Genomic DNA, 24,753 nt, shown 5'->3' with positions numbered 1-24,753 from the left:
AAGGTACCTGTCATGATCTGTTATTTTAGCATCTACTGGCTTAACCCTTGAGAGTTGACTTCTGGAAGCAGTGCGCTCTCGGAGAACAAATTGATGAGAAACCGTGAGAGGTAGTTACGCTGGCTACAAAACAGATGGGATGAGCAGGGGGATGAGAGCAGCTTGTGCGCACAAGAGTCAAGGTCAGATAAAGAGGTTATGTTCAGGGTTCAGGGTGTGATGAGAATGCGATGTAACGCAGAGGAATATTTCACAACAGTAGCTACATCCTGGAAAAAAATATTGTCACAAAAATGGCAGTGTGGATGAGATTGGTGCAGCTGTGAGGGTTGTTGTGGGGTAACTTACAGAAATAACAACTGCTCCGAGCAACGGCTGTTGCGACAGGACAGATATGTCACTCATTTCTTATTGGTTGGGGCATGACAAAAAAAAGCCCTTCATGATGTCAGGGAGAATAATTGAAGTGAAAAAAAGAGTGTGTGGGTTTCTACTGTAATGGACAATAAAACCTGAATTTAATGATAAAACAATTTGTTAACATGCAGCAACTGTTTTTTTGGATAAACAGCAGTTTATCCATCTGCCCATTACTTCTATGTTGTGTCTCTGGCTATAGCGTGGGCAGCCAGATACAGTTGGTGAATGCTGGTTTTGGTCTCAGTACAGGCCGGATGATACAAATCCTGGCAACCTCACTGCGATGACAAGACATTGGGAAGCTGTGCAGAGTCACAAAATAGTTATAGCTTGTAACACCACCAAAAAACCCTGAATTGTCTTTTTTTTACATTTTTTGTACAGATTAAACAAAGGAGATATAATATGTTAATTATTGAGCTTTAGGGGTGGTTGTAGGTGTACAATCAGCTTTTAAAAGATCCAGGCTAGCTGTTTCCCTTATTTCTTTATGCTAAGCTAGGCTAACCATACCCAACTCCAGCTCACTTAACACAGATACATGAGATAGATAACCGTAGATAAGAAAAGGCAAATAACCTTATTCCCAAATATGCTGAAATATTCGTGACATCTTTTGTCATGCAGGGATTGTTGGTTTAGGATGCTATTTTCATCTTGCCTTTTGGGTTGTCAGACACCTTGTAGCACACCTGGCTCAAACAGAGATTAACTGCCTTTCTCATGGGTGAAAATCGAAACAAATCGATGATTTGGTGGCGTCATCCCACAGCACCTTTCCTGCTTTCAAAAGGATTTCTGCTGCTGCATTGTTTTCAGCGCTTGTGTGGTTAAATACACACACACAGAGCATCATCATGTCTGAGTGTGGTGGAGAAGGATGGATTATGTAACTGTATATACATAGACTGAACCCCACTGCAGCACCAGAGAGGAAGACAGGGAGAACCGGTCCTCCCTTCATCTATTTTTACCCCCTTCTGTTGGGCGACGTTCTTCTGAACCCCGTCTTTATGCTCTCATCCCACCCCTCCGTCCATCTCCTCCTTTTTAATTAACCCTCCTCTTCTCCTCCTCTTCCTCTCTCCATCTCCCTCTGAGTCATCTCCCCTCCCCCCTCTGTCACACATCTCACCCCCTCCTCCCCTTCCTGTATTCCTCTCCCTCTCTCCTCTCTCTCGCTCTTCCTCTCCAGTATTTTCTCGGTCGCCGTGAAAGGCAGAACACACACACACAGGCGGCAGGTAAAGGAAGGAAATCCTCTCTTCCTCTTTTCATCCACCTCAAGAGGTTTTGTGTTTTTACATCCATTTTTTTAAAATTTTTCTTTGATCTCATATTGATTTGCTGCTGCTTTAGAGCAGAGAGGATGCAGAAAGAGCTGCTTGTGAGAGTGTGTGAGATAGAGATGCTGTATGTTACTGTATGTTTGCGTGTGTGGATGTGTGTGCTTCTTGCATTTTCTCTGATTCCTTAAAAGAACAGCAGTCGTGAGTGTGTTTGTGTATATATGTGTGTGAAAAGAGACAGGAAAGGATGTGTGTGCATATAAATAGTATATTTATGTATGTGTCAGTCAGTTTTAGGTGTTACTGTGTGTGTATATGTGTGAATGTGGTTTTACTTCATGGCTGTCAAATGTGCATGTGTGTGCGTGTGTGAAAGGATGAAGGAAATGATATGTGTGTGTTTTGACAGCAGGAACATTATATGTGTGTACAAGAGGATCCTGCAATCAAGTGTGTGTGTGCGTGAAATGACTGATGTTTTCTAATATGGGAGGCACAAGAACATGCCGTGTGTGTGTATGTGTGAGAGAGAGAGTTTTATTTCATGCATTTTCTATGATTACTTTAAAAAAAAATGGCCGTCATGTATGTGCTTGTGTGAAAGAGAGACAGGAAGGCATGCGGGTGGATATTCTGTATATGTGTGTATGTGTCAGTTTTAGGTGTTACTGTGAGTGTATGTGTGTAAAAGGAGGAAGGAAATGATATGTGTGTGTTTTGACAGCAGGGACATTATGTGTGTATGAGATTCTGTGAGAAGTGTGTGTGTGTGAAATGGTTGATGTCTTTTAATATGGCAAGAACAGGAACATGTGTGTGTGTGTGTGTGTGATAGATGCAGTGTTAGGTGCTACTGTGTGTGTGTGTGTGTGTAAAATGGTTGATGTCTTTTAATATGGCAGGAACAGGCACGTGTGTGTGTGTGTGTGTGTGTGTGTTATAGATGCAGTGTCAGGTGCTACTGTGTGTGTGTGTGTGTGTGTGTGTGTGTGTGTGTGTTTGATTTTGTTTCATGCATTTTGTCTGGTTCCAAAGAACCAGACAAAATGCATTTGTTTATGTGTTGTTTCTGTAATGTTTCTTTATGTGTGTTATGGCTGCAGGAATATCGTGTGTGTGTGTGTGTGTGCGTGCCACTTTGTTGCCTTTATTTTCTCTTGGATTTCTTGGCTTTTAAGTGTTTGTTAGTGTGTATTTATGCGTTTCTGTTTAGGTGTGTATTTTGGCTGTGGGAATTTTATGTGTGTGTGTATTTTATGGGGATGATACAGTAAATTATGGTCAAATCCTTGGTGTATCAAGTGTTTTATGGCTGGTGTGTGTGTGTGTTTGTTTTGGCAATAGGACCATTGTGTGTGTGTGTGTGTGTGTGATCTTGCAGTCTGTTATGTCCTGTGTGTATAAATGTGTGTGTGTTAGACATCTGCATCTTTGGCACTCTGTGTGATGTGTGGGTGGACATGAAGTGTGTGTTTCAGAGTACTTGTGGTAATTGCGAGCTGAAGCTAGATGTGTGGCTATTATGTGTGTAAATGTGGACACATTATTAGCATTGTGTAGGTGTGAGACTGCTCCACTTCCTCTGTGTGTGTGTGTGTGTGTGTGTGTGTGTGTGTGTGTGTGTGTGCCATACGTGCAATGATTCGCCTTCTGTTCCCCCTCTTCCTCCTCCCTCTCTTCATCCCTCCATTTCTCCTCTCTTCTCCAGCCAAACGGGGTCATTTAATTATTTATCTCTCTCTTTCTCCTCTTCTCTTTGTCTCTCTATCTCTTTCGCCTTGCCTCGTTCCCACTCACTCTCTATTTCCTCTTCCATCACTCTCTCTCCTTCCTCCCGGCCATTCTCAGTGTCTCTCTATCTCTTTGCATATTTTTAAATCCATCTTTCACCACTCATTCCTCCTTTCTGTCTCTGTCTTTACTCTCCCCTGTCTTCATTTGTCTCTCTCCCTCCCTCCCCTAGCCATTTCTCATGACTATCTTTCTTTCTCACCACATATATTTACTAGGACTGAGTACGAAAGAAAGATTTCTCTTTAATCATGATTTTTAGTTAAATACTGACTCTTAAAATACCAAGACTGAGCTTTGCATGCTTAGCTTTTCTCAATTAAATTGTTCATGTAGGTCATTTGTAAATGTCACAACTTCATTTATATAGATTTTTTGTATATATACAGTGTTGGAATGAGTCATTGTAGACCTCCAGGCTTCTGGATGTAGACGTCACATTCATTTTCTTCATAGTCAATGTTATTGCTCAAATGTCAGTTTGAGCACTTTAACCTTGGATGCACGTGAAACTCTCCGGGTTAATCATCAGTGCAAAAGATGCACAACTTTGTTAGAAAATAAAGTGTCCAAAGGTACAAGCCAGAATACATAAAAATGTGAGGACGCTTTCTCTATCTCTACATACGCTTCATTCAGTCAAGTTAGCAATAATATATACTGTATGTACCGTCCAGTTAGACTTTCACAATAAAACATGTAGTTTGATTAGGTTTAAGTAGCAAAAGTACCATGGGTACTACTTGGGTTTTATGAAAATAGTTACGTAAGCGCTAGTTACATAAGCTAAGTTATCAAAAAAGCAATGTTGACTATTGGTTTCACGTAAGTCCGATGTTTCTAAGACCGATCCATCGTCCCTGTCCTCCTCCCTTCATGCTACCTCACCTGACATTTAATGCTTGAAGCGCTGTACCCAGTGCATTTTTCAATTACAGTTTTTGGTTACAAAGGGACGGGTTGACTGTTTACTTTTAATTCTTGGACAAATGCTGCAATGAACCTTTATTTGGATAATGCAATGGCTGATATCCTGATTTTTAGTAGTATTGGTCAAGCTCCACTGCCAGGGTCCTACATTTCCTGTAATGCAACTTATGTCTGCTATAATGTCTCCAAGTTGTTTTTTAAGCTTTAGAAAGCTTCCTTCAGAGCCACAGAACATATTATACAACTGTTTTTACAGTCTGTGTAATACTGATCATGATGAGTAAACTGCCCTCTTAATCTTCAGTAATCTCTGAATCGAATCGGGAGATCAGAGGTCCAGGATTTCTATCCATCTTGCCTTCCTTTTGTGTCTTTCTTGCTTTATCGATGACTACTTTCCATTTTCATCCCATCCCTCTTCTCTGTCTCTTTTTGCACATGATTTTCTGTTTTCTCCCTCTCTTTCTTCTTCCATCTGCATTTGTCTCTCTCTGACTTCTTTCCTCTCCTCTTCATCCTCCTAGACGTTACCTTTTATTCTCCATCTCCCCACACAGAGATACTGTGGATATAAAAAATACATATATGTTGTCCTCCCTGGTCTCTCCTTGCGTGCCATCATCCCTTGCTCCCCAATTCAATCTCTCCCCTGACTCGCCCACTCACATGGTGCTGGTGTATTTTCTGCTGAGCACTGCAGTCTCCGGTAGGTGTGGTGTGGTGCGTTCATGGGTGTCCTCCCTCTCTGCTGCTGCTGCTGCTGCTGCTGTAGAGCTTACATAACTCACAGCAACGTGCACAAACAGCACTGGGCGAGAGACGCTGACAGAGATGGCGAAAGAGAGAGGAGAGCGTGATGGAGATGAGAGCTATGAGATAAAGCCATTGAGGTGGTGACTGATTGGAAAGGAGGAACATGCGTTTAAGGATATGAGATGAGTGTGTGCAGCAAATATTGAGAAACACATTGCTGGTGTCATGCAAACATGACTGACATTCAATACAGCCAATGTGGAAGAAGTATTCAAATCCTTAACATAAAATTAAAATTACTAATACCACTACACAACAAGTAAAAGTCCTGCTTTCACAGCCTTACTTAAGAATTTCAAAAGTATGAAAAGTAAAATTGTGTAGTAAAAGACTTCACTATTATATCTGATATATCTGGATTAATGTTACTGCTGCATTTATGTGTATGATGCATTTTACTGCTGTAGATGTTTAAGGTTGCTTATTTTAAATACTTTTTATACTGTTGGGTTCAGCAATGCATCAGGTCATGATATGTTTGTAGAGACAATGCATTTTCCAGCTGATCCAAGAGAAGGTTTAAATTGTTTATTTAGAAGTAATCCATAAAGAAACTCTTTTCCTTTATCAGAAAAATTCAAGTTCATAACCACTAAATTTGGACATACGTGGTTTTCATTGGACAGAGCAGTCAGACAAATGCAGTAAAAAGTAGAATATTTCTCTCTGAAATGAAATGGAGTAGAAATATAAAGTTTCATAGAATGGATACTCAAATTTGTTGACACGTGTTTTGTCTTTAATGTCCCTTTAATGATCTACACTCCATGAGAGTGACCCTACATTACTCTGAATTTGTTTGTAGATAAATGGAAAGATGAAGGGCTTCACATTTATCTGTGAATTTAGAGAAGTTAAAATGAAGTAGTAGCCATTGTTTTCTGTCTCTAACACGTGTCAGTCACCTGAACATGGTCCCGAATTTACCCATAATTAAAATGTAATATCTTCTTAACAAAACAATACTTTTATAATTAACTACCAACACAAATACAATAAGAACCAAATTTTTCTCATTAATGTTTTGAGGGAAAAAGAAAACAAATACTGAATTTGAACAATCTAAATAATTTAAACAATATAATTTCACTATATTTATACATGTATATATGTATGTGTATATATATATATGTATATGTATATAATGCTAACCCACTAAACTAAGATGTTGCCAATGGTAAATATTAACAGCTAAACATCAGCATGTCAGCTTTGTCACTTTGAGTATAGCCTCCTAGTTGGTATGGCTGTCTTGTTAGATTTATTTTAATGTGTCATAGATATTATAATATTACAAAGAACACAATCTAGACCTGCTCTGTACAATAAAGTGGAATTAAATCACTTGTGCAATGAATTTGCGCTATATAGATAAAAAATTAATTTAATTGACACAGATATTTAGGTACAGGTGGCATTTATAGACATTCGGGCATGCTAATCAAAATTTTATTGCAGTGGGAATATTAAATGTAATATATCCACAGTGAAAAGACCTGCTGTGAGGCTTTGATGATGTGATCAGGAACAAGAAGAGAAAATGCAGAATTTCTGATGTAAAACTGTTGGCAGGAACCCTTTACACTGCTGCTCCACCCTCAGGAGGAACTCTTGAGAAAACTGCAGTATTCTAGGGTGGGGCTTCAAAACAGCAACAAAAAAGAGAGAGCGAGAGAGTGAGAGAGAGAGAGAGAGAGAGAGAGAGAGAGAGAGAGAAACCCCCCACAAAACGAATATAGGCCAGTAGAGAAAATCACCCACGCATCAATTCCCTTGACTCTGTGAGTGTGGAAGTTTCTGCATGCTGGCGGCTACTCAGGCATCTTATCTGCTCTTTCTTGTGCTGAGCACCAGTTATACATTTTGCTGATGTGTTTATCCCCTGCAGCTTACAATGAGTGTAAAAACTGAATAAGCATAAATTCGTCAACGTTTGTAATCGACCGGTAGTGAGGGGAACAAGGTTCAGAGCTGCTACGAAAATGGATTGAAATATTCCTGAGTTGCTTAGAAGGATCACGTACGGTAGAAGAGTGCTGAGCAAAGGAGCCAGAGGAAGACAGGGACAAAAAAGCCAGGTGGAGTAAAGTGATTTTGTGGCAGGTTAAAAGCAACACTTTTCTGGGAATTTATGTCTCAGAGGAAGAGACAAAAGGTGACGAGAGACTTGCAAAATAAAGACGTGTGGCGTGTAATGTCTTCAGGAAGGTTTTACATAAACAGAATGTGTTTGAATTCAGGCTATGAGTCAGATAAACACTAGAGGAAAACTATAGAGGAAGTAAGACAACAAAACAACATTGATTATACAAAGAAAAAGAGATGCTGCCATTGAAAAAATAACTGAGTAGATTCAGGTGGTCTGAATGCTGTTTTAACATGCATGAATAGGCACATATCTGTGTTGTTAGTCAGGTTACAGTGTTGCATATGCCACAAACGTCTAAGATACAGAAAGAAAAGCAAAAAAGAGCAGGAAACATGTAAATATCTTGTGTAGCAGACTTTTTTTCATGATTTTCATGGGTTTAAAGCACGTAAGAACAGAAGGAAAGTTAGAAGAGAGGACAAAATAATTGAAATGTCCTTTACTTTCCTACGTTTACCTCTCGGTATCTGCAGCTCTCACTTTTTGGTTTTCTTTGCCAATTACTGGCATACTTTAACGGAACTGAGTCATTATTACTGAAATTATTTACACCTGCACTTCTTGCTGATAACTTAAAATGTCTGCTGTGAGGACGCTATAAATCATTGTGCCCTCTAAAATGCAATATCCCAATGGATTTGACCTCAAACGGTACAATATCTGTCTCTCTGTAGGCAGCACAGTATAGTTTTACATAGAGTGAAACACTAATAAACGATGTATCTACAGGAGTTGACACACCCTCTACTCTGAATCTCTGTCTGTCTATCAGTGTATTTGAAAGGACAGCCTCAGTACAGTGACAGGCTAGCAGCGGGCCAGATTTAGCTCCTCGCAGATCGATAAAGTATTCATACAGTACGGAGACGAGGATGGCATAAAAGGTCTTTTTCTGACATATCGTTGCAGTGCTGCGTGCCTAGAATATCAATGAGGAGAAAGAGGGAAAACACCCACAGAGGAAATTAGCACGGATGATAGAGACATGACAATGAGGACGGATCTCCTCATGTTTCAGAGTTTAGGTTCATGTGCTTTGATGGTGTCATGATGATCCAGTAATTTAAAATGCACCATCAAACAGAATTCATACATTTTTAATCTTGTGATGTGGAGCAGTTTAGTCTCTCACAGTGAGATACAAAAGAGAAACAAGTCCTCTCATGTTAATAATTAGAAGTGAAACTGAGAAAGAACTGAGCAGTCACATGTATTTGTTTTGCACATTAAGCAACAGACTACTGCTCTTTAATTTAAACCCATATCTGAAATTTGGCTTTGAGAGCACATCTGACCTAACTATGTCTTCAAATTACTATTTGGTACGTGATTGGATTGCACCAGCTATTTGTAAATCCATCACTGATGTTACAAGGTTATTAAATAGCACTATTTATTATAGTGTCAATGCCAACTAACACCTGGCAGCTCAAGAGAATAAAGGTAAGAACCAGCTTGAGTAGTGCAGCTTTTATTTTAGAGATGCATTTACGGAAACATTTACATGTAATTAGACTAAATTTGAACTTAGGAACAGATGGTGCCGTACAATATGTGTACGTGTAAAGGTGAGAAAAGAAATTATGTAAGCACGAGAATGGTTCAACCTTGTGCTAACCTACTTAGGTGAATGCTCTTGTGGACGAGCTGTTTTTCAAAGTGTCGAATGGCACCCAGAGATGCATCTTTCCTACATTAGCACTGCAAGATTTTCCGAGCTGACTCTCCTGGGAGAGAATCAAGCAACAACAGTAAACAGTAGCTGTAGAAAGAAGAACTTGCAATGATTGTGAAAGCAATACCAGGGTCTGACTAAATCAAGTATCAGTATTCTGTAGAAAAGACCAGCTGTAATAGTATCTAATAAACTGTTGTGTTACTGAAAGTCACTGGTTTTGAGTTTGTAGCAGCAGTCTTATGTCCTCTTTAACAGTACTGACGTGCTAGCTGATCATTCAGTGCACAAACTGTAACTACATTCTTAGAGTCATAAGGAAACAGCATTTTGACAGCCATAATCCAGTATATTTCTTGATTAAACAGGGTGTTTAAGATGTGACATAAAAAAGGGAAGAGCAAAATCAAATTGGGAATTTATTGGTTTCCGGAGCATCACGTGAAGATGCACTTCACTTTCTCTTGAAGGAAAAGTAACTGTACATTTCTGATGCAAAGACAATTTGCTTCCTGCGACCTAAGATACAAATGCAACTGCTTCTCTGCAGTAAAGTGCAATGATTGATTTTTAAAAATACTCAAAAATGTACAAGTACGCTCACAAAAAATACCTGACTTTGTTACAGCAAGAAGAGTAAATGTCATTTGAAATTTCCATCCCTGGCATTGCTGTGTTAATCAAGAGTAACAAGCAAATTGAGAAAGTAATATTATTGTGACTGTGTAGGATGCAAAGAAGCAAAATGTGAAGCAAAATCGCAGAAATCTCAGATATTGCACTGATTTTCACTTGTCTAGCTAACCTGAAGTGATGTAGGTTGTAGTGTTAAAAATATAACCTTCTAGCAAAGAGCTGTTTTGACTTTTAAAGGATAAGAATGGTGTTATGTCTTTTCTTATTGTCATCAAATCCAATAAAAAGACCAAAACCAACTACTTGTCAGTCCGTCTGTAAATACTTTCTGACTTCTCCGCCCTGTTTGTGGCTTTAAGTACTAAGCCCAATGGTCCTTACTGAAGACAAAAATCTTTAAAAACGCGGCTCACAAACATAGTTAAATTTTTTTTGTAAACGTTAACTAATTTCCCACTGTAGTTTTTAGCAAAGGTTACTCAAACAGGAGGAAAAAGTGCATTTGTGGGATTATTTTCAGCAGATTAATCCTCATTTGGTGCTCTAGTGAGTATTTGGGGCAGCAAGACGGTTTATATGGGATTGTGCAGTGTGTTTTTAATAGTTTTTGGACAATAATAGAGTTCTATGGTACACAATACTAAGGTATATCAAACGGTGGATACACAGACCATAACTGTTAGTAGGATACAGATATAGGACATAGGACAGGAAAAATAGCACAAATCTCGACCAAATGGCAGTTTCCAGTTTGGATGAAAGCAGTGGCAAACAGATGCATAATTTACTCTGTTGCTGAAGACTTTTACTGCAACCTGCTTCCAGAAAGAGCAAAGTAACAGCAGTGTGTGTGTGTGTGTGTGTGCTTGTCAATGCGTGTGAGACAACCCATCCCTCTGTGGAGAGCTTTGATTTTCACCGTGAATCTGCATGTTGTTCCGTCTCCCCTGACAGGTTGTTCTCTGTGTGTGTGCGCGATGTAAAAATAGATCTTTTTTTTTCTCCCTCTTTTTCAATTCAACCTGAAACTGACATAAATTCAACAATATGTATAATAATGCATTTCCAGCAGGATACACAATACGTATAACAAGGTAAAGCAAAACCAACACAGCCTCTTTTCTGTCTCTTTGTGTCTCACAGGATGTCGATCGTCAGCATCGTTGCCAGGGAGATCTTGGACTCCCGGGGAAACCCCACTGTCGAAGTGGACCTTCGCACAGAGAAAGGTGACCACCGACAAGCCTGTCTGCAAAAATCAGAGGAAGAAATAAGAACATAACGTTCACCATGAGGATGTCTGCTCAGACTCATCATGTCAGAAATTTGCCAAAGAGTGTTAAGAACAGCAGCACACCAACATCTCTGCTGTAATCGTAAATTACTACTGACATCACACGACCTTTATTTGACCTCTGTCAAGATCAATCAATTCTGAGTTAATGGAGGATTGGGGCTTATAGTCCATGCACAGAATGACACATTAGCCCTGATCCAGAACTGTCGGTTTACAGAAAGCCATCTTGGAGAATTCAGACTTTTTAGCTACTCAAGCATCAATAAAGTTTGCAACGGGAAGAATAGAGAAGATATAAACTCACAGTAACAAAGAACATGATTCCAACAAAGAAAGGAGTCCTGCTTTATAGTCATGCAGCGTTAGATGTGCAAAGTTGGCCACTGTCTCGGGGCTGCGTGTCATTTTGTTTTATTGCAGAGTTGTTCTCTAGATGTTGAAATATGCACCGCTAATATCAACTCAAATCCTCTAGGTTTTACGATGAGCCCTGCATCATTACCTCATCATGAGGCTCTGACTGTTTACAAATACACAAGGTGCATATTCCTGAATAAAATCTTAAATGAACAAACGGATATGCAACAAACCCTCTGCAGGTAGAACTGGTGGTCGACAGTGTGCCCTCATTCAGATAAGAAGGGGACATGTTACATACACAATGCACAAAGAGAGGAGTTTTGGGATGATGGGGGCTAAATAGCGCTGAGCATCATTTGAGTTAAAACTTTTAACGTGCTTTGTGTAATGCATTATATGAATGCCTGACAGACTGTCCGTTGTTCAAACAAATTTCAGAGCAACCCAATTTTGAAACTAACAAAATCAACCTAGCTACTTGTCTTATCAAAAAGAAACCAATAAGCATGATTTCCAATGTAGGCTACTTAGGTGTATTCATTACTCTCTTGTGTGGATGGCCTTGTTGATACGCTATTTGAAAAGATAGCTGACAACAGACCTCTATTACATAGCCAGTTGCTAGGGAAAAAATCAATATATACGTCAATATGTGCTCCTGAGGGGCGTCGGTTAGCTTAGTTGGAAGAGCGTGCACCGCATGTACTAACACTGAGTCCTTGTTGCAGTAGTTCAAGTCCGACCCATGGCCCTATGCTGCATGTCACCCTCCCTCTGTCTCTTGCATTTCCTGTTTTCTTCAGCCACATTATCCATTTAAAGGCAAAATAATATCTGTGTCCTTGAAAATGGTTTCAAATCAAGCTAGCATTAGCTTGATTCCACAGGCTTGATTCCTAGATTCCTTTGCATGTAACGGTCGCCTCCTCTTTTCATCCTCTGCACTAACCTTCACTGGCCCATGCAAGTGTTTGCAAACAGTTTTAGTCATATCGAGCTGCTTTAATTTCTGTCCAAAGACCACAACTGTCCATGATTACCTTCTGTGTATTGCCATGTATGCATGCTCATAAACAGGGGGTTAATACAGTTGTTTTTGCTGTGTGTGGATTTGTGTGTATGAATAATTAATTGAAAAATGTTGGCAGTCAATATTTTGCTGAGTGGGTTAGCCATGAAAACACTATAAACAGTGTTGTTTACATCAGTTTGAACGTCACACATACTAAACATAGTATTCAATTCTGTATTCAATACAGCAATATAAAGACATTGGGCCTACATACAAAATAAGAATTTTAAACTACAATAGATTTGGACGTGTAACTCCATTCTTGATCTCTCGGTCCTGTCCAATGCAGAGTCTACAAGTCAAACAAAAATAAATAAGGTTTTGGTCTGACAGTCCATCACTTGCATTTAAAACCTGAATTCTTTCTTTCTCTGTCCGTCTGACTTTCAGGTCTGTTCAGGGCTGCAGTTCCCAGCGGAGCATCTACAGGGATCTACGAGGCTCTGGAGCTCAGAGATGGAGACAAGAGCCGCTACAAGGGAAAAGGTAAGACGGATGTATATTTACATTCCTAAAAAAGTTAAAGCTGCAGTATGTGATTTCTGACCACAAGGGGGCCAAGCGTTTCCAAAACATTCATCCAAATACATCCCTGGTGTAGCCCGCTGCTACTCCCTCCAGCCTCTTTAACTTACTATATTTTCTTACAGGTGATTTTCTTCAGAGTGTCTTTCTTTGACTTTGGCTTGGTCAAAGCTGTTGTGTAGTGATGGGCCGCTTTTCTGACTCGCTTACCTTCATTTGCTCTTTTTTTCCAGGTGTTTTGAAGGCAGTCGGGCACATCAACGATACCCTGGGACCTGCACTTTTAGCCTCTGTAAGTCACTAAAACTTTCATACAGTATATTTGTCAATAATAATATTTAAGGATACAATGTCGGGTATCCTCTATACATTCTTAGCAGGCCTGAGACTCGAAGAGCTTTAGCTACAAGTCGAACAATAATCAGGGTACAACGTTCTGCCCTACCAGTCAACTTTCAAGTCAAGTTTTGTTGAGAGGTGAATTTTAAAAGATTCAATCAGGGACTTGAAAAGAATCTCAGAAGTTATTTACTGTAATTCAGATTTGATGAAAAGGGATAGAAATTCACTCTTGCCCCTAATGTGTTTTGGATTTTCTGGCTTCAGTGACTGACTAACAGTGAGTGATAAACCCAAACTCCAGGTTTCGTTTTAGAAACCTGTGCGGCACATCGAGGATGTTATGTTCATGTGTCTTCACAGTCTATACAGATTGTATCAGTTAGTGAGGCTGAAAATGCCCGGTTTGGACTTTGAATGTGACAAAAACAACTCTACACTAAGTGATTCAGCCAGTCGATGTGCAGATGATTATCACATCTGGATGGTCTGACAAGAAGCTGTGAGAATAAGATAAAGCCTTTTCAGCTATCAGTTACGGTGAAGAAATGTGTGTGCGTGTGGTGTAGAGATACTGTAAATGAAAGATGATGATAATGTGTCTGTGTGAGAGAAAAAAGCGTGAGTGAGTGAGAGGAAAAGTGAATGAGGTATAATGGATGATATCTGCAGCAGTGCAGTATGTGTAATTTCCTCCAGTAGCAGATGTTTTGCTGGGAAATTAATCTTGGTGATCAGTCAGGCGGGAAAAAACTGCCAAACGGCTCCGAGCTCCTGAACGTCACATCAGAGCACATCAGACAGATGAATCGATCCGGTTGCACTGGTGTGTGCGTGTGTGTGTGTGTGGTGCGATAGTGATTTTGTGACTTTTTTAGTCAAACAATAGATTAAAAATGTGCTTCACTGGTCACAAAATAGTAAAATTAAAACATTACAAAGCAAATTTAATAATAATAAAAATGGAAAATATACAGTAGTTCAAGAAAAAACAGCGCAGGCACCTCGAGGCTGAGTCTGTTTAAAAAAAAAAAACTTTAGTTGAAGTTACTAAACTTTAGTTGAAGTTTCCAAATATGCCTTTTAACTTCAACAAACTGGACTGAAGCTTCAGGTTTCGATTTTTACATTTTACACACCTGCTCCCCATTCACATCTGAGACCCTTGTAACACCAACGTGTCACATGTCACATAGAGGAAAAATGGCTATGTGATGTGTTATTTTGAGGGGACAGCAGATTTACACTGTTACACAAGCTGTACACTCACTACTTTACATTGTAGCAAAGTGTAATTTCTTCGGTGTTGTCACATGAAAATGTATAATCAAATATTTTCAGCAATGTGAGGAGTGTACTCACTTTTGTTGCCAGAGGTTGTGTTTTTTTGAGGGGACAGCCGATTTACACCATTATACAAGCTGTACACTCACTACTTTACATTGTAGCAAAGTGTTATTTCTTCAGTGTTGTCACATGAAAAGATATAAACAAATATTTACAAACATGTGAGGGGTGTACTCAATTTTTTGAGATACTGTAAAACCATGGCTCAGATCAGAGTGAATGTTAAATTGCCTTGTACTTTAGGGTCGTACAGATTTATGTTTTTTAAATGCAAAATAACTCGATCTCTCTCAAAAAGAAAGTCTGCAGTGCCTGCAATTAACACTACTGACATAATCCAATGACAGTATAATAAAGTGACTGTTCATTTAATTGTCTAAATCAAAAAGTAGATTTAGTGTTTTTTAATATGTCATGTTTAATAAAAAATTTATGGAATCATAAAGGTTAATACTTTAACTCTTCTTTTTGTACAACAAATTTACATTTGTACAAAAGTTATTGTTGGTTTTTGTATGATATGTACAATTAAAATGTGGACTGAGGATTCAAAAAAGCAGTCTTTACATCAAAACCCGACCCTAATGACAATAACATATAACCTGACAATAATCAACAACACTGTAAATTGCTCGACCTGTGCATTTATGTATAATTACAGTGTGTTTCTGTATTTGTGTGTGCCTGCAGGGCATCAGCGTGGTGGAGCAGGAGCAGTTGGACAACATGATGATCGAGATGGACGGCACAGAAAACAAATGTGAGTCAAAACTAGACGGATGCACGTCACGATGACTAACTCAACGTCATCAGAGTTTACCAGCCAGCTGGAAATCTCCCCGTTCCAGCAGCTCAGAGTCCACTCATATGAAGTCACACGCCTTTTAAAAAGTGTTTTTACCAAGGTGACCTTGAGTGTTCAGAAAGGCGCCTATAAATAAAAATTATCATTATTATTATTATTATTATTATTATTATTATTATTATTATTATTATTATTATTATTATTATTAACAACGTTCACTCTCATTCCTACAACATTGTTGTGGGTGTGTTACTGCTAAAAAAACCCCACTCAATTGAGTGAACTCACTTGAAATTCAACCCAACCTGACACTAAAGGAAATCTGAACTGCCAGACCTACGTTAACAGGAAAGTTAAATTAAACTGGAACTGAAAAAAAAATTAAGAATCCATTTAAAAATACAAGTACAGTAAGATGGGTTATTGACTGGACAGCAAAGGTAAAAAACATAATTTCCTGTTTTCTGCCCTGTTAAACAGCTCAGTTTGGGGCCAACGCCATCCTGGGAGTGTCTCTTGCCATCTGTAAGGCCGGTGCAGCAGAGAAAGACGTCCCCCTGTACCGCCACATAGCTGACCTGGCCGGAAACACAGAGCTGGTGCTGCCGGTTCCTGTAAGAGACACAAGTTCACTACACAACATCTACAAACAGTGCTGTGAAATAACACTGAATACTGTTTCGGATTTGAATTTCTTGTGCAACTCATAAATGTATTTTTTTTTTTTTTTTTTTTTTTACAATGGTTCAAATTATTTTGTATAATGAAAATAATACATTTCCTCTTACAGCAAGGTAAAGACAATTCAAGGTAGTTTATGAAGTTAGACATTGTACATAGGATGTGTAAATATTAATTTCATGTTTGCACTGTAACATAATCCAGAATAATGACTTTCAGACTCAGGTATTACAGATGTGTTTGTGATGAACCACAAATTTACAATTTACATACTGTATGTGCAGGTGCTAAAACATGTTTCTTCTTCTGTTGTCTCATTTTCTCTACCTTCTTCTCGTTGTCTCTCCTCTGGTTCCCTCCTCTCCTTGTTTCCTTTCCTCTTCAGGCCTTCAATGTGATAAATGGAGGTTCCCATGCAGGCAACAAACTGGCCATGCAGGAGTTCATGGTTCTTCCTGTTGGAGCTGAATCTTTCAAGTAAAAAGTCACCTCCAAAACAATTTTAAAAACAATAATATGAAGTATTTATATTTTGCTTTTATCTCAGATGAGGCATTAAACCCCACCAAGTCTGGGAAACTGTGTTTTTTTTTATACAAATAAAAATACAAATACAAATACATTATGGGAAAATTTTCCAATTTTGATTCTTTCCCTCCTGCTGATGTTGGTCCTTACTACCCCGTCTTTCCACTAATCTCTTCCTTCCTTCCCTCCGTCTCTCAGGGAGGCTTTGAGGATAGGATCGGAGCTGTACCACACACTGAAGGGGGTGATCCAGGAGAAATACGGCCAGGATGCCACTAATGTGGGAGACGAGGGGGGATTTGCTCCCAACATCCTGGAGAACAGTGAAGGTGAGGAAGAGGATCCTCTTTCAGTGTTAAATATCACCAGTGATGTTCTGCACAGTTAATTTTGTGATGGATTATAATTTACATTTTATTTGAAAATCTTTAACCTTTTGCCTCGTTCTCTTCGGTTCCTTCATTTAGCAAAATACCTTTTGACAAAACCCAGACAATAGGTTACTAAACATGCTGTGAATATAAGTCAAAATATAAATTCAATGATTTATTTCCCAGTAAACATGTGGAGGAGGTTGCATTAGTTTTCCAAGTCTAAGTGGCATCAATCTGCCTGAGAGGCAAAGTACGTGGCAAAAAATAAATGAGATGGATCATTATTTTCATCTATTATTTACTTACCTTACATTTATTCATGTCTCCATCTCTTCTGCCACTCCTCAGCTCTGGACCTGCTGCAGACAGCCATAGAGAAGGCCGGCTTCACGGACAAGGTGGTTGTCGGGATGGATGTGGCCGCCTCAGAGTTTTACCGCGATGGGAAATACGACCTGGACTTCAAATCCCCACCAGATTCAGAGAGACACATCACTGGAGAGGAGCTGGCTGACATCTACCAGGGCTTTGTCAACAACTACCCAGGTGGACTATAGTTATTGTTTGTTGATCTCCAGCCAGACACAAAATATTCTTTGTTAACTTTTTAACGTGTCCTCCCTCCTTGCCAGTGGTGTCTATTGAGGACCCGTTCGACCAGGACGACTGGGAGGCCTGGTCCCGTCTGACAGCCCAGGTGGGGATCCAGGTTGTGGGGGACGACCTGACCGTGACCAACCCTAAGAGGATAGAGAAAGCTGCTGAGGAGCGAGCATGCAACTGCCTGCTGCTCAAAGTCAACCAGATCGGCACCGTCACTGAGGCCATACAGGCGTACGTCTGCTTTATTTAGATGTTAACAAGATTTTTAGATGCAAGTATTAGTTTATGATGTAAGAGTGGGCAACTGACTATCAAATCTCAGATGTCAGAGAAGTTAAAACCAAGACCAAATTGGAAATTAATTTATTAAACTTTTCAATCATGATGGACAGCACAAATGAACAGCAATGTTAAGGTGTAATCCAAACACACACTGTTGCTCTCTTCTCAGAAGGAAAAAGAAACTGATATGGCCGCCTCAGGCAGACTGATGAACTTCCACTGACCAAAGAAGGTCATTCATCTTGGCTGGGATGACAGAGGGGCCCATAGGGAGAAAGATAGAAAGACCCAGCTGTACTGCTATCAGTCACACATGTGGAAACACACTCACATACACAAACACACCCGCACGCACAAGCAGTCAGCATGCTGTCAGTCACATCACTCATTACCTGTCAGCCATGTTGACCTTGTGTCAGGGATGAGGATCAGCAAACAGACTTTTACAGGAGATACATGAAGGACAAGAAGTGACAAGAGGTTTATAGTATATATATTAGCTGTCAATCAAATATACTGATGCAGCTGACAGTGACTGTTGTGTATATCATATAATGGTTGATTTCTTTGTAGAGAGAGTGTGCGCTCCAGTCTTGAATGTGTGTGTTTGTGTGTGTGTGTGTGTGTGTGTGTGTGTGTGTGTGTCATCAATCTCAGACTTAACAAAACATCACTCAGGGTTATGAGGCTATAAATCATGACAGTGTATCTGGATTATGGCAGGAGGGGAGGAAGAAGGATGAAATCGTAGAAACGGAGGTGATGGCAATAAAGGTGATGTATCGTGTTCGCCACATGAAGAGCTTCCTGCGTCGTTAATCTGATATATTCTTCTAATAGCTCTGCAGGGTTTGTTAAATTTTTTAATAATAATAATTAATAATTTGAACCCAGGGACCAACGGCGTCTTCATTTTCACGACGTGAGCAGGTTAACATGTCAGATGAGGTGTAGTTACAAATAAATCATGATCAGATTAATGAACTCTCAGAACGATAATGTGAATCTGCACTCCTCGTTGTTAACTCAACTCCCAGTATGCCCACCGTTCTGGGAATCAAACACTGGACTCAACAGATGTGGTGCTAAAGGTTGTGTTATGTGACCTACAAAATAAATTTTTGATTCCTAAATGTATGTGGATGCGGCTTTATCTTAGCGTGCACATGGATTATATCTAGGTGCAGCAATAGATTTTAGGAGATGGAGGTCATTTGGAGCAAACAAACAAATCAGTGAATGGTGCGGCTCTCTCTCTGTTTAGCTTAGAGCTCCACTGCAACGTATCTGCTCATTGATCGTGGGTCAAGCGCTTGAGTCAAGTTTTCAAACTGTGGATACTAAGAGGATGTTGTATTTGAAGAATTTCAGCTTTTGCTATCAAACTGAATAGTTGTTCCTCAGTCTGTCAAACTCAGTAGGCCTTAGTTTTACTGTGTTGACGAAGCTCTGAATGTAAAAGGGAGAGATTAGAGATTGTTTTTGTCATGCATGTGAGACACAACCAAAAGCAAGGAAATGCTTTCAGGCTTACAGGCACATTGTGATGTGTGCTTTACTGTTTACATATACTGTCTTAATATTTTCTGTCATTGCAGCTCTACAGTGTTGACATCAGGAAGTCGCATTTGTTCTGTGACTGTTTTGTGGGAATGTTAAGAATGTAGAAGTTAAACTGTCTGCCTTTTTTCTTTGTCTCTCAGGTGTAAACTGGCTCAGGCCAATGGTTGGGGTGTGATGGTCAGCCATCGTTCAGGAGAGACAGAGGACACCTTCATCGCTGACCTGGTGGTGGGCCTCTGTACTGGACAGGTACACACACACACTATTTAAGGACTTCATATTGACCTATATTTTCTATCTGGAGGTTTACCCGAACCCTAACTGTAACCACTACATGGATATGGGTGCGAAAAGTAAAATTTGAGCTTCCCAACATAAAAGAAAATACTGTTCATCACTTAGTGACATTTGCATAATTAAACATTTCACAGGTCAGTATAGTGTCGTAAACAAAGTGGCGTTTGGTTTATAATTTTCACGGTCTCTTTGTGTTGCAGATTAAGACTGGCGCTCCCTGCAGATCTGAGAGGCTGGCCAAGTACAACCAACTCATGAGGTCAGTGCGCCACAGAGATAATCCCTCTCCAGTAACACACACAAACATCACAACACATTATGCCCGACTCGTTCAAGAGCACAACAAAGAAGGGAAGTCCACACAACAATTTTAATAAACAAGTAATTTATTAAGGATAAATCAACATAAGCAAACTAGGATGTGTGAAGTCAGTTATGAAGCATGAGTGTTGGTGCTATGAAACTGCAGATGCTATCCTAAACTACCTGTAACATAAACAAAGGATAAACTAAATACAATCAAACCAAGTTGGGTTCCTGAAAGGCACCATTCTTCCAGGAGGTGATGTTTTTTTTCCAAGAATGGCAAAGACATGACCCGCCCTACTCTGCCTCTGATTGGCTTACTCTGCCTCTGATTGGCTTACTGTGTTTCTTCTTGGCTTATTCTTATATTCTTACCTTAACATTAACCAATCTCACGCCTCTTGCCTAAATCTAACCAACCCAACCAACGAAGTCAATGAGAAATAGCCAATCAGAGACCCCTTATTGGGACGGCATTTTGATCAAAAACATGTTTAAAAGGCATTTGTAAATAATAAATAAAAATAAACTGCACTTGATTGAAGATATTTGAAGACGTTTCGTCCATCATCTGACAGAGTTCTTCAGTTTTAACTGATCTGTAGGGAAACTCAGCTATTTAACCTCCGTGGGGTCATTTGTCAAGATGACGGATACCGCTGGTTTGTTAGTGCTCCTAGCTGTTGTAACGACGTCGTTATGGTCTTTGGAGTAACCCGAGGCCAAGTCTGAACGACCATCATTGGCATCTTCACCTGAGGCCAAAAGAGAACGTTTGTTTAGTTTCCTGGGAAGTGATGAAAAGACAGCATTGTAAGGGGGCATAAGTGATGTTGCAGACCGCCTCCCCTGTTAAGCAACAGTTTCTCAACCCTGGTATAGATGCTTCCTTGACACCTCTTTCAAAACATCCATCTTCTCTGTCTAAATTGTGCACCTGGTGGTCGTTAAACGAGTGTCCTTTGTCCTTCACATGTAGGTAAACTGCGGACCCTGAGCTTTTATGGACAACACGTGCAGTGGATCCATCAAAAAGTACTGACATGCAGTGTAGTGCATTTAGTACATGGCTGCACCTTTCCATCAAATGTAAAGATTCTACATGTTGTGGATCCCTTTATAGGCATTTCCTCAAAACATTTTGGATGTCCACTAGCATTTAAAACAAAATTCTGTGGGTTTGAACAATGTTTGGATTCACATCATCAGCAAGTTTTGAGGGTTAAATAAAGACAGAAATACTCAAAATCTGAACATTTTGTGTATTACATTATATAGAAATAAAGGAGAATAAAAAATGCCGCCCTTAACAGTTAAGTGAATAAGCCCATCTCTTGGAAAAGAGGGAAACACTGGAACTTTTGGGGAAAACATGGAGAAAATGTAATTCTTTTTTAAAATATGTGCAGCGCTTCCTTGAAAGATATTCTCCGTCTCCTTCGATCTGATTGAACAAGCGCTCCAATGTCCAGTTGGTTTAAGAGAGGCGGCGGGAACGAACTCTCATTCAGGAATTATAGATTCTTTATATTCTTATTTATATGATGGCATGGCAAAATAAAACAAGCAGCAGAAAAGGAGGGACTGCACAAAAAGAATTCATCTTTGGAAGTCTGGTCCAATCCCACTTTTTCCAAAAACCCACAGGGAGGCACAAACTGGGGCAGCTGGCCTTATATGCCCATGACCACTCCCACCTCTCAGGTGCAACGAGTTGCATTGATAGCACCCCCAGGGACAGCACAGTAATCCAAAATAAGTAAATTCTGGGAAGAAAGTCCCACATGAAAGCATTGTGTTTGATTTGGAGCAAGTTTATTAAATAATATATATATTAAGTTCTGCCATAGGAACCATTTCACCAATGAGATGTTGAACATATTCTTCTCTCATATTCTTTTGTTGTGGGTAAAATGGAGCAGAATTTAATTTAAACATTTTTTTTTTAAAGGGACCTGCACAGATTTGCTTTTCTCTCTTTTTTCCTTCTTTTTACCTAATTTTAACCTAATACTTCATGAGTACTCTCTGGTAGTAGTTTCACTGTTTTCAACACATTTCAAAAGCCAATTGGTGATAATTTTTATCTTACTTTATCTTTACATTTGTATTATATTATCATTTCACCTGCTTGCTAATTGTTTCCCCTCATAACAAGATTTTATATAAACATTAAATCCAGGTTGAAAACTTTGTCTTTAACTTGTTAAACCTGTAAACCAAAGAAACGTTTCTGTTTATACTTCATATTTTCAGCATTTATTTACTTAGTTCTATACGTTCTCTGTATCTTCATTTGTCTCCCAATCTGGCTTCAACTCTGCTATAACAGAGCTCCCCAGGTGTCCGCTCTCTCTTAGCGCGTAGCGTCATAGAGCTAATTGACGTGACAGGCGATAGCAGCGCCGATGTCACCCCATGTGTCCAAGCCAGTCAGCAGTGGGAGCAGGGGGAGGAAGAGCGGAGACGGGGGAGGTTGGATCGGCTCAGCGTTGTAATCCCATCGGACTGCTGAGGAGACGCATGAGAGTTGGAGGGTGGAGAGACTTACAGGAGCATTAACCAACGATAAACACTAATCAGTGCAGTGAAGCATGTACAGTTCACACACATGCACACCAGAGAAATTTGTTATTTATACTGTAGCAAGTTTTCATACAGTGGCAGCTGTGGAGACGATATTTGTACTTTCATAAATTTGAGGGACTTGCAAGAGACAAATCAAAAGTCAAAATCAAAGCAGGAGAGGCCAAGATAGTGTAACTCAATGGTGTATTTTTATTAGACCCAGGTAAAGTCAGGTCACAATGAAAACCAATAATGTAAAGTTTGTTTTCATTTAGGCATTAAAAATCTTCCATAGAATATGTTGTCTTCTGCCACAAACTGCTGCTTGCTAGACCATTCAAATGTGTATTATTCCACTCAAATTATTGCAAATAGTCCCCAACAACAGTCCATCACCATTTCCTCCTGATTTTTAACTAAAAGCTAAAGTGACCAGCTGTGTTAGGAAACAACTGAGCCCTTTTAAAAAATGTCTTTAGGAGGAACCTTCTAACACATTGTTGATTTTGGTCTTTTCATGGGATTTGTGGACAATAACATGGCGTGTTTTTATAAATAGATTGTTGTTTGTTTTTACAGTGTTAAATAAATTCTCTCTACTATGTTCTTCTCTTATCTCTGCAGGATTGAGGAAGAACTCGGAGACCAGGCTCGCTTTGCAGGCCATAACTTCAGGAACCCCAGTGTCCTGTGAAACTGACAGACTGACGAATGACACACACACACACACACACACACACACACACACACACACACACACACACACACACACACGTAAACTGACAGATACAACAAACATGGAACAAGCCATGTACAAAGAAGGATCACACAGATTCATGAAAACACTCAAGAGCAAAAGAGCCAAGCAAAAATAAATAAATAAATTATGCACTGGACTTATAAGTTAAGAGATGATGCTGTATGCACACACACTAACACGCATATAGATATGCAGATGCAACACACGCTCACGCACATGCAGGGGAAAACCATAAAAATATTAAATTTATAAGCCAGACATGCACTGTTACTGTAGTTTCAAAGGAATAGTTCATGTACAGCCAGAGGACAGACCTGCAAAAATAAAGACTATTATTGTAAAAACAGAGAGATAAATAAGTAGAGATATTATAGACTAATGTAGACCGAAGCACGCAACTGAAAGAGAGGAAAAAATGAAAACCTTCAACACCAAAAGAGGACGATGCATTTGCAGAAAGAAACACAAAACAGCGGTTTCAGGGACTGAGTGAAAAAACTAAACTACACAAACACCTGCACTTACACACTCAGTTGTGTCACACTCTCACCTGGACTCTGAAGTACCTGCACTCCAACCACTTCTGTCCTCCTCCTCCCTCGTTTTGTCTCCCTTTTCTTCTTCTTCTTGTGTCTATTTCTCAGTTACAACCCCTCTTTATCTTCCCATCCTGATGTGATCCTGATTATTTGTCCTTTATGCTTGAAGTCCCGCCTTTCTCCTATAGAAAAAGAAAAAAAAATCAAAACCCTTAGTCCATTCGTTCCTTCTGTTCTTCCTGAATGTCCATAGAATAGCTGTGTTGAAAAAGAAAGAGAATAAAAAAACAACAGAACGCTTGTCATTGAAAATAATGTGAAAATATGTGAAATAAAAAGATGTATTTACAATTTCAATCACAATTAAAACGTTTTTGTCTTTTTTGTGTGTTTCTTGGTCAGTTCAGTTTTTTCAGAAACTGGAAATGGTTTAAAATTGCAAGTGCAGTAATCACAACATATACAGGTGCTGGTCATATAATTTGAATCATCAAAAAGTTGATTTATTTCAGTAATTCCATTCAAAAAGTGAAACTTGGATATTATATTCATTCATTACACACAGACTGATATATTTCAAATGTTTATTTCATTTAATTGTGATGATTGAAACTAACAACTAATGAAAATCCCAAAATCAGTATCTCTGAAAATTAGAATATTACTTAAGACCAATACAAAAAAAGGATTTTTAGAAATGTTGGCCAACTGAAAAGTATGAACATGAAAAGTATGAGCATGTACAGCACTCAATACTTAGTTGGGGCTCCTTTTGCCTGAATTACTGCAGCAATGCGGCGTGGC

At 39.3% G+C, this 24,753-nt stretch overlaps 1 protein-coding gene across 2 annotated transcripts; it reads left to right on the top strand.

Annotated features, from left to right (window-relative positions):
- Positions 1-1,553: 1,553 nt before the first annotated feature.
- LOC119908079 (gamma-enolase) lies at positions 1,554-24,261 on the top strand. Of its 2 annotated transcripts, none has more exons than XM_038725817.1 (13): positions 1,554-1,664; positions 10,847-10,932; positions 12,823-12,918; positions 13,191-13,249; positions 15,334-15,403; positions 15,929-16,062; positions 16,515-16,606; positions 16,856-16,986; positions 17,380-17,577; positions 17,664-17,865; positions 19,620-19,728; positions 19,977-20,035; positions 23,275-24,261. In XM_038725817.1, the coding sequence occupies exons 2-13, from the start codon at positions 10,848-10,850 to the stop codon at positions 23,342-23,344; spliced, it is 1,305 nt and encodes a 434-aa protein (XP_038581745.1). In that variant the 5' UTR covers positions 1,554-1,664; position 10,847; the 3' UTR covers positions 23,345-24,261. The 2 variants fall into 2 exon arrangements, with proteins under 2 accessions (XP_038581745.1, XP_038581746.1); XM_038725818.1 differs by having other exon boundaries at positions 1,659-1,710.
- The last annotated feature ends 492 nt before the right edge of the window (positions 24,262-24,753 follow it).

The sequence above is a fragment of the Micropterus salmoides genome, unplaced genomic scaffold (assembly GCF_014851395.1).
Source record: "Micropterus salmoides isolate LMB-PRFRI ecotype aquatic unplaced genomic scaffold, ASM1485139v1 Ms_hic_scaffold_17, whole genome shotgun sequence".
NCBI lineage: Eukaryota > Metazoa > Chordata > Actinopteri > Centrarchiformes > Centrarchidae > Micropterus > Micropterus salmoides.
Note: the sequence above shows the minus strand (reverse complement) of the source record. Positions and strands in the feature narration are given on the sequence as shown.